We start from the raw sequence: 13,074 nt of genomic DNA, 5'->3' as shown, positions 1-13,074 counted from the left end.
CTCCGAGGGAGCGGTTTTCGGAGAAGAAATAGTTCCAAATTAGACGCTGAGGCTGCAGCCGCGTCGATTATATCGCGCGGTACGCGAAATGGCCGCCACGACCGTATATGCCGTCTACGTGAGAGTAACCCTCGTAAAGCGAAGAAGCATAACAGACACGAAGAAGAAGAGGAATCGCTCGTCTCGCGAGCCTGGTCGCAGTTGCGCGAATCCTTTCGCGTCGCGAGAAAACTGCCCTCGTCTTTTTCGTTTCGAGCGCGAACCTGTCCGATCGCTGTGCGCGTCTCGAACGTCTCTTATGTCATCGCTCTTATAAGTCTTTTAACCCTCTGCGTGTGAGTAGTCTAAGAGCCACGTCAAAGTCATACGCGGAGGATATAATACGTTCGAAGTGAAAATAAATCAACTCCGCGAGATCGCGATTTGACTCGCTCAAAGATACATAAATATTTTCTTTTTTATCTTATCTTTATTTCTACGGTATAATTAATACGTCTTTGTCCCAAGTGTTTCTTTTTTTTATACGATTCTTTCACCTTTAACGGAATGTCACATCTTTCACACGTGCGATTAATGTCACGTTTCTGATTTCTCGAGAGTTTCTCACGTCCTGGCGAGAAGATTTCCCGTGGAGTGGATCGCTCTACCTTAAACATCAGGGGTAGCTGAGACGAGTGCGGGGCGAATGGGCTCTGTAGGGGCTGACGAATTTTCAAGCGGAACTCCTCGCGGGCAGAATGCAGAACGCGCGAGGTCCCCGAACCGGCCCTATTGATTTTAGAGAACCTTCCCGGCGCGCGCGAGAGCGACAGAGAGAAAGAGAAAGAGAGACCGTCGGCAATTCCGAGCTTCCCTCCGTCCCCCTCGTCAAGTTTTCGAGAAGGGTCACCCGGCCCGTAATTTGAATATACGGCATGGCACCCTTCTGCGCGTTCGCATCAACCCCTCCCGGCCAATCGCACGTTCGGCATATATGTATTTCGTCCACCGTGTACAGCGCGTTCGTTCTCCTCGCGCTTGAAATACGCGCGGACGTGGTATTTTGCCGTGGTATCATTATCGCGGATTCGAGGTGCCGAATCGCTTTTCCGTTAATGGAAAGCGCTAAAATTGAAGAATTTATCTTATCGAGGAAACAACGCAATCGTTAAACTTGAGCGTTTGTCTACGCATGACGCATTATTCGTACGGCTTTTATACCACCGATAGGGTCGCTAAAATAATCTCATTGTCGTCGGATAATCTAGCAAGCTGTGGCGTAAATTTGACGGAAGGATTCGTGAGGAAGGTGCAGAGATTCGGCGAAATCTTTGATTCGCGGACTCAGCGTTTCCGTACGTTTTTACGCGTCGCAATTATTCGCGGGGTATATCGCAACCGTCGATTGCAAAATTAACCAGTTCCGCGACCGGCGACGCTTAGCCGCACCTTTGATCGTGGAACGTAATATTTTCGCCGTTCCGCGCGTCAACGACTTCCTTTGTGCGCAAAAGCGGAGTTTCTCGATAGTTTGGCGGTTTAACTCGCTTAGAACTTGGATTTCGTCGAATTTCCAGAGAACCCGCGTGGCCTCGCCACGACGACGAAGCACGAGAGTCGCGTTCCGTATCGCGACGGCGCGACCGCGCGATTTTTGTCGCGAAAAACACTCGCTCGGCTCGCGCGCCCGCGCCGGCGTGAATTCCCGACGTAGGGAAATTCGCGCGCGGTTCGTGAATTTTCGCGGCGCCGACCCCACGATAATCCGGGATTATCGATCGGCGCTCAGTTGCCAACTTGGCAGTGGCGAACTCCCGGAATTACGAGTGAAATGCTCTACATAGCGACGCGGCGGTTGGCAAATCAGATCCGCTTTCATACCTTTGCGGGAGAGGATACGTCGAATTCCGGCTCCGGGCTCACCTTCCGGTGGGCCAGACTTTCGCAATTTGACGCAGACGACGACAATGTCCTCTCCTCGTTTAACGCAGCGGGAATTGTATCCTTCGAGATATCGTTCCAGATCTCTGATCGAGGTGTAATGACTTTTTTTTATTATTTTTTATTTTTTTTAATAGCAAGCGTATCCACTGCGTGTACCGTACATTGTACGGTATACAAAGAATCGAAACGAGTGGACGAAATGATTTCCCCCTCCCCTTCCATTTCGTTGATCGAAGCGTTTCGAAAGGGTAGAAAACTTGCACGTCAAAGGGTTAAGGGAAGAGAGTACCGCGGGAACGGGGTCGGACTTTTTTTTCCCCAGCCGAGCTCGTTGTTCGAGTTTCGGGCTAAATCCCGGACAGAGTGGTTTTCATCCCCGACAGTCGCCAAGCTCGTCGTCTAGTTAGTTGTACGGTATTGTAACCTACGCGCTTTCTAGCAGTCGGCGTTAGTTCCCTGCTCGCTCATTCCCTCGTTCAGATGCGTCCTTAAAAATCTGTGGGGGTCAGTGGTGCTCACATCTAGACTTACATTGACGCAACCAATTGGGAACATGGGATAGAATAAAAGCGATGTAACTTTATTTTGACTCTGATGCGGTCGTATGATGGAATCGAATAAAGTATTGCCTTTTACGTGGGATTTCGAGGCTGCGCGACATTGGATGATATCGAGTCGTTCGACGAATATAATAGTTACTTAGTTATTCTTGTAAATTTGAATGATTAAAAAAAAAGTTTTTTATGTTCGGAGGGATAGAACGTAGGGACAGATCCGTAAACGCGTGCCATGGTACAATCTATCTTAAGACTATTGTATTCAATCGATAACGATAATGTGTTCCATCGAGCGTTTTGACTCGACTAAAAAAAGTCATCGGTCTATATTCCAAAACACGAGTGATCGTTAGAAAAATGATGTTTTCGAGTACTTTGCGCACCTTTAGGTAGCGCAGGCTCCTCAAATGAAATGACGCATTCCGTAGAAAAGAAAAATGACGAGAATCGACCCCGACGGAACAATCAGAAACGCCGGTCTGCCTTTGTTTGCGCGAGTAAAGACAACAAAGTGGCGTTCAATACAGATCGTTCTGCATGCGCGCGATACGATCGAATTATGTATAAATGCAAGTGGTTAACGTTCGGTTCTCATAGCGAGGCGAGCCCGCGATCTCGATTCGCCCGGCGATGGCAGCGATAAGTACGCGTCACGTTGGCTTGGCATTAACGCGCGTTTTGAGAATCGCTGACACCGCGCGGACGAGAGACGAGACGGGACGGGGATCAACGCGGCGACGGCGAGGTCTGCGCGTATTCGGGACTCGGGACGCGGCTGCGGCGGTGCGCAACCATCGACGCGCAGAGTCACGTGACGGAGCGTCGCGGTGGGCGCCGTCGGCGCTGGATTGGCCGATGTCGCGATACGAATCCCCCATTCGACGTCATCCGAACAAAGAGACGAGGCTATCCCGTCCACGGTCGCGAGCGCTGCCATTAGAAAGTCGTCGGCAGTCGATGAACGCGGGAACCGGGAACTCCGCGAGAGCTGGATCTGGATAGAGATAAAGAGGAGCTGGTCCATCGTCGGTTTCGAACGTCGCGAGAAAGTTTTGCGGCCAGCCTGTTGGGACTCGATACGATACGGAGAAAGGGAGAGAGAGAGAGCGTGGAAGGTTCAGCGGAACACCCCCGATCGTTGGAGATCGACTCGGCCGTACCCACCGTACATACGTCGGAGCGTCCGTAGGTCTCGGATCGGCCGAACCGTCGGGATCGATCCGATAAAACGAAGCGCGAGAGAAACGCGCATCTTCCAGCCTTCCAGCCGCGAGCGGCGAGCGGCGAGGAGGCGAGCGCGGAGAAACGACGCCGACGCGTGGACACGCTCGCCCGAAAGACGGATCATCCCCCGCGTGCATCCGCAACTGTGCGCCGGGTTGCATCCTCGTCGGCGAAGATCCTCGAGGGACGCTCCGGCGGTTTAGCCCAGCGCGCTGGAGGGTCGACGACGTACGACCAGCGCTGTAGAGTGCTGCGCAGCGACGTGGCGACGACGCCATTTTGTGCTCCCTGGTACCGTGCGCTTCTTTCGGAATCAGCGTCGAGCCTACTCGTCGCCCCGCCGTGACCCGTGACACGCGGGTATCTCCGATCGCGTTCGTCGATAAGTGTAAAACGACGTCGAGCGCTTTTCAGCTCCTCCGGAGCATCGGAGCGCGAGAGCCAGCGACGGAGAGAAAGAGAGATAGAAGACAGTGCTCGCGCTGCTCGCGTACCCAAGCGAGTGCGTCATCGGCGTGATTCTCATCCGCGCGCCGTCAATCCCGGAAGAGGGAGAGGGAGAGGGAGAGAGAGAGGGTTCTATTCGATTTTCATAATCGTCGATACTTTCGCCCTGGGTCACCGTCGACCATGAGACTGGAAATCGTGTCGGCGGCGGATTTTCTGGTGCACCTGCTGCGCTTGCAGGCGGGTCAGCTGTCGGAACGGCAATTGGAGATGTTCAAATCATCGCTGACGGAGGTGTTGCGCCACCGTTACCGGGACCACTGGTTCCCGGATCGGCCAAATCGCGGCTCCGGTTATCGTTGCATACGCATCAACGGTAAAATGGATCCGGTGATCGCGCAGGCCGGCGCGAACGTCGGCCTGCTGCCGACCGTTCTGCACAGCCTGTTCCCCAGCGAGCTCACCATGTGGATCGACCCGTCGGAAGTGTCGTACAGGATCGGCGAGAACGGCTCCATTTGCGTGCTGTACGAGCGCCCCGAGGCCGAGACCGCGGATGAGATCTCCCAGCAGCTGCACCAGCATCAGCAGCACCCGCATCAGCCGCATCTGCATCAACATCAGCATCAACATACGCACCATCACGCGCAGCATCACCAGCAAGCCGCTATGCCGCCGCCGCCGCCGCTCCCGCAGCAGCAGCAACAGCAGCAGCAATTCGAAAGCTGCAAAGACTCTCTGCTTCTGGAGCACGCGCAATTCAGCGAGCAGATCGCCGCGTACGTCTCCAGCTGAATCGCCGGGCTCGCCGCCGCGCTCGCGTCCACGCTCTCGAAATGATCTACTAAGCGCACGTGCGTCTCGTGATATGTGATATCCCGTGTGTCGCGTCGGATCGAGCGGGTCCGCGCGCTCAACCCTTTCGTGGACTCCAAACGTGCGTGCATCCTTCCCTCCCCCCTCTCTCTCTCTCTCTCTCTTTCTCCTTGCGTTTTAATCTTCTTCTCTCTTCTCCTTTTCTTTCAATTTTTTTCCCTTCTCGGTGAGCACCGAGAGTCTCGAGCGAAGAGTCGGTTCTCCTTTATCGCCGTCTCCTTCCTTCCCCCCCCTCTCTCTCTCTCTCTCTCGTTTTCTACGAGAAAAGAAAAGTAAAATATAAATGGAGCACCATCCGTCGATGATCCGCAGCGTCGCGACCTCGACGCGCCTCGTCCCTCCGAGCGAGTTCCTGCTGCACGGGGAGAGTCCATCCTTCGGGAGACGCGAGCTCGTCCACGCGCATCGGTCGACTCGAACTCGACTCTAGTCTAGTCTCGCGCTTCCCGATCCTTCTCTCGTGCTCGAATAATCTCGAGAGTGAGTAAGAAAACGGCACCTTCGACAAGAGATATGTGTTTCCGAGCGACTAGTCTGTGCGTGATTTAAACGCGCTCGATCGAAAAAAAAAGAAAGAAAAAAAAAACAACGGAACGAGGGAAAATCCACCTGTATCGCGACGGAGGAGCGAAAAGAGGGACGGAAGCGGATCGAAGCGCAGACCAGTCGATTCTCGTTGATCCAACGCTGCTCGCACCCGAATTGTCATTGTCGTTGGGTCGCCCTACCATCGGAGCGAGCCTCTTTTTTGCCGGAGAAGGATCTCGCGGCCGTCGCAGCGAGGAGAAAGAACGGAACGAGCTCGAAGCTCTCTCAGCAGCCGACTAATTGATCTCAGCGCCTCCTCTATCCGCGTAACCTCCGAGTGTCTCTCGTGATGCGACAGCAGCCACGCGAGGGAGGAACAACGAAGACCAGCCAGCCCTTCCTACGTTCTCGAGGGAGTAAAGGAATTGTACTCGTTACATTTATACACGAGAAACATACGCACACGTACATATATATACATACATGGATTTCTCTGTCTCTCGCATCCTCCCGAACGCCCGGCGTCTTTCTTCCACGCACTTTTTCGTTACCGTCGGATCTCGAATTAAGGTTCGTACACACCGATGAGTATTTACGATGCGGAAACACGGATACTTATTCTTTTTCTGAAATTAAATCCCGAATGAGATACAATCCCGCTGGTTGTTCAGTCTTTTAGAGCGCGGTTCGAGAGAGAGCGATCGTGATTAGTATTCGGAAGTTATATTTACGATCAGATTCGATAATTCTTGCAATGAATTTTTTTATTTTCATATTTTCCATCTCGCGTCGGTTTGTACGATCGTGAAATTGAGAACCGCAAAGGAAAGGGATGCCCATTCTCATCGTCGAGAATTTTCTCGAACCTCGCACTGTCGACGCGGATTACCACCGAGCCGCGCACACGTACACAAATTTCCATGATACATTCGTATACAAAATTAAAGACGCGCCTACCGATGATTTTTGAACGAACGATCGCGATGGATCTCGCCAGCTATCGTGCATGAGTTGTCAAAGATCGCCGGTGTTAATTCATCGAATTTACTCTTCGTTAACGTCGCTTTCCACGAGCATCTGTAACGATATAAAAATACGTTACGTTCGCAACGTCGTTTTCTCGCACGTGTATCCTACTAATTTGTCGACTGATTTAGATTTTCTGGAAAAATCGAGGTAGAAACGCCGCAACGCGATAACAAAGTTTCAAATTCGATGTAAAGTTGCGACTTGTATTTTTCGAGGACGGTTTTCAATAAGTACGAATCTTAAAAGCGTTTCGATTATTCGACAGCGATTCTCGACGATACAAATCGCGAGCGGTAGTCCGAATGTGCATACACACAAAAACAACGCTCGCAGACACACACGTACAAATTTCACGAAAGCGCGTGAGTTATATATACATACATATATATAGATATATAAAAGCGTTATATATGTAGAGCACCGTGTACACGCGCGGGGGCGAAGCGGGGGGAGTTGGAGAGTTGGGCGAAGTCGCCTCCGGGCGTGTACGTACATAACTGACGAATTGTATATTGTATCCTTCGCGTGAGAGGAGATGGAAGAAAGCGGGAGAAAACACGACGGTGTATAAAATTGCTGTGATTTTATCCACGGGGAAGGCACCCAGGCGTGTTTTTACTATGGAGAGTCGGTCTTGGGTAGCGAATCGCTCGATGCACGGTGTGCGATCGCGAATGTTTCGGGAGTGACCGCGGGAATGATTCCGTGAGAGAAAGAGAAAGAGAAAGAGGGAGAGAGAAAATGATCGAACGCATACGTACATGTACGGCGCTCACCCGCTCCGGCAATAATAATAGAGTTCGCTCGATTAATCACGCGTCTGCTTCGTGCTCGCGGCACATCGAGATCCGTTCGATTACCGTTACTTGACGAATCGATAGGTTCGCGTTGATAATGAGAACAATATTCACGTCGTCGACGGATTATTACGAATGCGCGATTTCAGTTTTTTGCCTATCGATTCAAATTGGATTTAATATCGTTACGCGTGGAAATTTTTATTAGTTTTTCCGGACGCGTGGGAGCGGAGGTGAGAGTCCGCGATGTAAAAGAGTGTATATGTGTGTACGTGGGTGGCGTGTGCGATATATGTATGTACGTACGAAAGATCGAACGGTTAACGATGGGAGAGGAAGGAAAGGAAGAGAACCTATCGTGTTCGGCGTCGAACGAGAAAAGGCTCTGTTGTACGTAGCAATTATAGAAACCATGTCTGTGATTATACTAAGCATAGAGCGACAATATAAGCATGTTCCGTATATAACGACCTAAACACGAGCGGCGTGTGCGGTGTGCGCTTACTATACATACCGATATGTAAATGTACATATGCTATGTCACATATATACGTGCAAGAATTTTATCCGCGGGAACGCGCGCGTTTCGCGCTTTTAATCGGGTCGAACATCGCCATCGAGAGCGAACGATGCAAATCCGCTTCAAGTGTCGCGAAACTTAAGACGACTCGTTTAAAATCGCTGAACGCGCTCGTGAACGTGGCGGAAGGACGAAATCACCTCGCTCGTCATAATAAGCTCGGTCCTCTTCGGCTTTGACGTCATACTACGGGGTAATCGGAAACTCGTATCATAACACGTGCGTGCTAACGCTGCGCGTATTCATTAACATCACCGCGAATCGATCGATCCGAAAAAAGGCTTTTGTTGTTGCGAACCGCTGTGTGTGACGTCAGAACGGGGGGACTGTGCTATACGCGGTGTTGGCGAGGACAAAAATGGAATAGAGATTATCGTTTCCTTCATTTTTTTTTACATATCGGGGAAATACACGCTCCGATCGTCCATATCGGTGGCTGTAGAACACCAGCGATCTCGAATATATAATCTGTGGAAAGTAGTGCGGGATGAAGCCGAAGAGAAAGTGTGAGAGTCGGGCGGTGAGATCTCCGTTGCGTCCTTCGATGATTATTTTGCTGCTGATATGGCTGACAAAACACGTTCCTTTCCCTTTGTTTTTGGTTTTCGTCGGAAAACGCGGGGTCGAAAAGGGCGCGCTCGTCTGCGAGAATTATCATATATATATATATATATCTCTCTACATTATTCCGTTCCCACAAGCATGCATAAAAACCGAAAAACCTATAAATATTGACGAATACAAAAGGAAAAGACAAATACTAAGGGAGAGCGACAGAGCGAGAGAGAGGGAGAGAAAGAGAGAGAATAAGATGGTGCGTGTTAGAATGAAAAATGGGGAGGAAAGAGAGAGAGAGGGAGAAAGGGGGCTGGGCAAAAGAGGAGGAAATGCGAGCATATTTACACATTTACTTCGCGAATAAATTGTAATTATATATATATGCGCATATATATACATAATTATATACATATATATATATATATATATATATACACATCTTGTAATTATACATACATAGAAAGAGAGAAAGAGAGAGAGAGAAACCGACCTTCAGGAGGAATTTGTACAAATCTGCTGGGATAAATCACCAGCAAGTCTGTGATTTTAGCTTGGTTACTAATTCAGTATTTTTTTAAATAAAACGAGACAAAATCAAGATAAATCATAAAAAAAGAAACATGATTCGGCCCGAGAGAGAGAGAGAGAGAGAGAGAGAGAGAGAGAGAGAGAGAGAGAGATTGAGAGGAGGGTTTGCGAGAGAAGGGAGGAGAAAGTTTATGAAAGAGAGAGCGTGTGTGGTCAGACTGAATGAGAGAAATAGAGAGAGTGCGCGTGTGGTTGAAGTAAGGGAGCAAGAAATAGAGCCGGGGAAGGGGAATCTTAGAATTAGAAGTTTGCAATAAAATTATTTGAAATGTCTTGAAAAAAGTTTCTCCAAGCAATTTCGCGATTCTTTGACTTGTTTTACAAAAAAAACATGATGAATAGCTCTTACTTACTTTACGATCGTTTTGCTTTTGTTCAAGAAAACGTGCAATTTGTGAGATTATAATTACTCAAATCGCAATGATGTCATATCAATGTGCCGACGTGCTCGAACGAGTGAAAAGAGCGTGACGTACCTCGCGTTAAAAACATCGTCGCGATAAAGAAGACGGGAATCATTTCTCTATCTGTTAGAGCCGGTGTCACTAACGTCAATTAACATTAATCGTAATTAACCATTTTCTTTTTACATCTTTATCATTATGCCCAGTGATGCAATAGAGAAGAAGACAACGAAGAATGTTAAATCACAATCTGAGCCGATTACCGTTGGTATAACTGGCTTGTTTTCATCGTTATTATGAAATTATTCTCGTTGCATCAGCTTGGAATTTACTTCGTTGGATTAAATCACGGTGAATCACGATTGATACTTTCTGGGTAATTTCAAGTCCGTCTCGAAGAATGAACGTGTCGAATGTCGCGCTTTTCAAATCGTCGTCACGTTGACGCGTTGTCAGCATCAATGACCTTTGTGCTTCGACTTTCTGGATTTTTCTTCCTTGGCTACGCATGAGAAAGACGTGCGAATAGCGAAAAAAAAAAACGGAACTCTAGGGCCGGCTCTTCGTCGAGTGCTTTCCCTTTCTTTGGAGAAGTCATTTTTCGTTTATGCAGACACTAGAAATGAGAAAGAGAAAGATGGAGCAGGGAATAAGAGGAAGACGAATAGATTCTTGGTGAAGTAAAATTGCAACGGGGATTGGTATCGAAAGAAGGAAGAAAATAAAAAATGTGAAGAACAAAGAGAGGGGGGGGGGAATGAATGAATGAGTGAATGAGTGAGGAATGAAAGAGAAAGAATGTGAGGGGTCAGCAGGGAGGTTCAATTCGATCGATATGAGCCACGAGTCTACTGTCCCACGATAATACGATTGTGATGACAGATTACTTATGCGAATACTGATTAGCGAACTTGTAGCGGTTTCGTTTAGCATTGTAGGGAGAGAGTGAGATAACAACTACTCGTGGCTCTGCGAGATCCGAATTCGACGGCCCTGTCCAGCCAATGCATCGTTCGGAGAGAACGAAGGGAGAGCGCGAATAAAAAGATCCACTCGTTTCTGCGCGTTGTGACTGCGAGCGAGACGTCACTCAATGAATTCTGTATAAAATTCGCTTTACAAGTCTACATGCATGTCCATGAGTATACACACACACACACACACACACACACACAAAAATACACATGTCACACTCGACACGAACATATATACGTATAGGTGCATGAGTCGCGAATACTCGAGACACGATACTTACATGTGCGATACTCGATACATTACACACATACTCGAATCTGTAGACTCGTAGATTTACTATTAATTATAATGAATTATAATTATTATATCTATTATATCAATGTATAATTATATTTAGTTTTTAGGTTTATGATTATATTGGCTAATTATTTCCCGCTTGTACATACGCCGTGAAGCTCCAGAGAAAAAATTAAATCTTTAACAAAGAAAATCTATAATTTTTTCGACTGTTTTTGTACAGAGATAATAAAAACAAAAGGCCTCGTGCTTATGAAATTTCATGAATATAAAAAAAAAAAAAAAAACATGTGTCGATCAATCTCGCCGTCCATTATCCCGATCACCTTACCAAGCGTATACTGTTTCATGCTGTTTGTAGTATAAGGTAGAAATATAAGAATTCGCATGAATTTATGCATCAGCATAATCGACCGTAAACATCGTAAGATTCGACATTTTCAGACGAACTCTGAGTAAATCAATTTTAGCGTTTCCAAATTTGCTTCGCAATATTGACAGACGTGCAATAAGCCCAACAAATATATAAGCGAATACTTATGAAGCAATGCCATTTACCAGAGATAATTGCGAAATTCTTCGAATTATTTAAGACATTAGCGCGTCGTATTTTATGTTTGTCAAATAAATTTCGTAAAAACGACGATTTTGTGAGTGAAATTGTTTACTTGGTAGAGGCAAGGCTGAACATCGATGATTTATCGACAATTCGATTTTGGTGAAGCGAGTCCATTTACATCGCGCTATCGCGAAGCGATAAATCGAGCGATAAATAGTGCGTAATTTTTTTTTTGACGTGTCGGCGAACGCGAACGGGAAATCTTACTTTTCAGCCACGCTCACGTGTTACTGGCCAGAAATGTTTCTTGTCATAGAGATACTGTTGTTAAACTTTTTAAAAACGAATTTTAAATAAGAGCTATTGAAATTGTATATGTATTTGTTTTATATAGCGGATGGAGAAATAGTTACAATGTAACAATTGGTTAAAAATTAAAAGGGTCAAAACAAAAAGAAATTTTGAAAGATTTTTAATTAGATTATCGATAAATTAGTGAGACGATAAGTAACGACATTCATTTGAAGTTTATCGTTTTATTTATTCGCGAGACGCGCGCGTGGATATTCGTCTTTGAGAAATCTGTGAAATTTTATTATTTGAGTTTTAATATGGAGAGACATGAATGTTCACAAACAGTAAAAAATACAGAACAGAAAGAATATGAATTATAGTGCAATTTTGAATCTATCGTTTTGATCACGAATAAATAGAATGAGAAAAGCAGGGAGATACTTTTTCTCTGCACGATCTCTCGTACATTTATTTCAAGTTTCTTACTCAGATTATGACATCGTTGTTTTCACGTTCTTTCAAGTCTCCTCTTGTGGAATAATGTTTAATTACAGAGCTGACTTATTGCGATGAACTAAGCCAACATTTATCGTTTCGCAACAAGATACTTAAGAAAAAATGAGAATTAAACGTGAGATAAATTAGTGTTACTCTCGACGGTTGATCGTCGATAGTCTAATCAAGTCGCAAATTCTATGACGCTAGCAAAAGCTAGAAAAAGATCGAGGTCCGTGTTGTTGCGACGTAACTAAAGAGGAGGGAATCAAGTGAATAAATTCGATACGCGAGATTCATAGACTGCGCATTTTAAAGTTATGGGAATCGAACAAAACATCGTCAGGGAAGAACAAGGATGAAGTACAAGGCGATAAAAGCGGAGGGAGGGGGGGGTAGTGCCATAATGTTAAGATCGCAGAAGCTGCGCTTCCTGCTGCGTGTGCTCGAGTTACTGTCGACTATCAGCCACTGATACGAATCCTGTTACAGCGTAACGACTGATGATTTCGCTGTTCTGATTTGAATACCGATTTCGCGTTGAAGCTACCGTTCTGCGCTTACGAACTTTCCGTATACTCCACGGGAGGGGAAAGGTTAATAGATTGCCTAAAGGACGCGCGTTACATTATCGTCATAGCTGCGCGTTCTCCATGTTCGAGCGACTTGGTTCAACAACCTGGTCGGGCATTCTTAAGATTTCTCGAGGTCTCTAGCTTTTCGTCACGATGTGGGACAAATAGGAAACGGCCTCGAACGGCGAAGAAGTTGAGGCGTATGAAATGACGGCGAATTATTGCTCCTGAGAAAGAGGAAACCCAGAAAGCAATAAGAAACCGTTGTCGTCGTCGTCGTCGTCGTCGTCGTCGTCGTCGTCGTCGTCGTCGTCATCGCCGCCGACGCCGCCGCCACCGCAGTCACCGATGATGGTTGTCGTGGAGGT

At 47.1% G+C, this 13,074-nt stretch overlaps 1 protein-coding gene across 1 annotated transcript; it reads left to right on the top strand.

The window, feature by feature from the left end:
• The first annotated feature begins 3,363 nt into the window (after positions 1-3,363).
• On the top strand, positions 3,364-10,678 carry LOC143906880 (protein BTG2). The gene has a single exon (XM_077423222.1). The coding sequence runs from the start codon at positions 4,335-4,337 to the stop codon at positions 4,944-4,946; it is 612 nt and encodes a 203-aa protein (XP_077279348.1). The 5' UTR covers positions 3,364-4,334; the 3' UTR covers positions 4,947-10,678.
• Positions 10,679-13,074: the final 2,396 nt, after the last annotated feature.

This window comes from Temnothorax americanus, unplaced genomic scaffold (genome assembly GCF_048541705.1).
Source record: "Temnothorax americanus isolate GAGA-0224 unplaced genomic scaffold, ASM4854170v1 Scaffold77, whole genome shotgun sequence".
NCBI classification, from domain to species: Eukaryota; Metazoa; Arthropoda; class Insecta; order Hymenoptera; family Formicidae; genus Temnothorax; species Temnothorax americanus.
The sequence above is the reverse complement of the archived record's forward strand: the minus strand, read 5'-3'. Positions and strand labels throughout refer to the sequence as shown.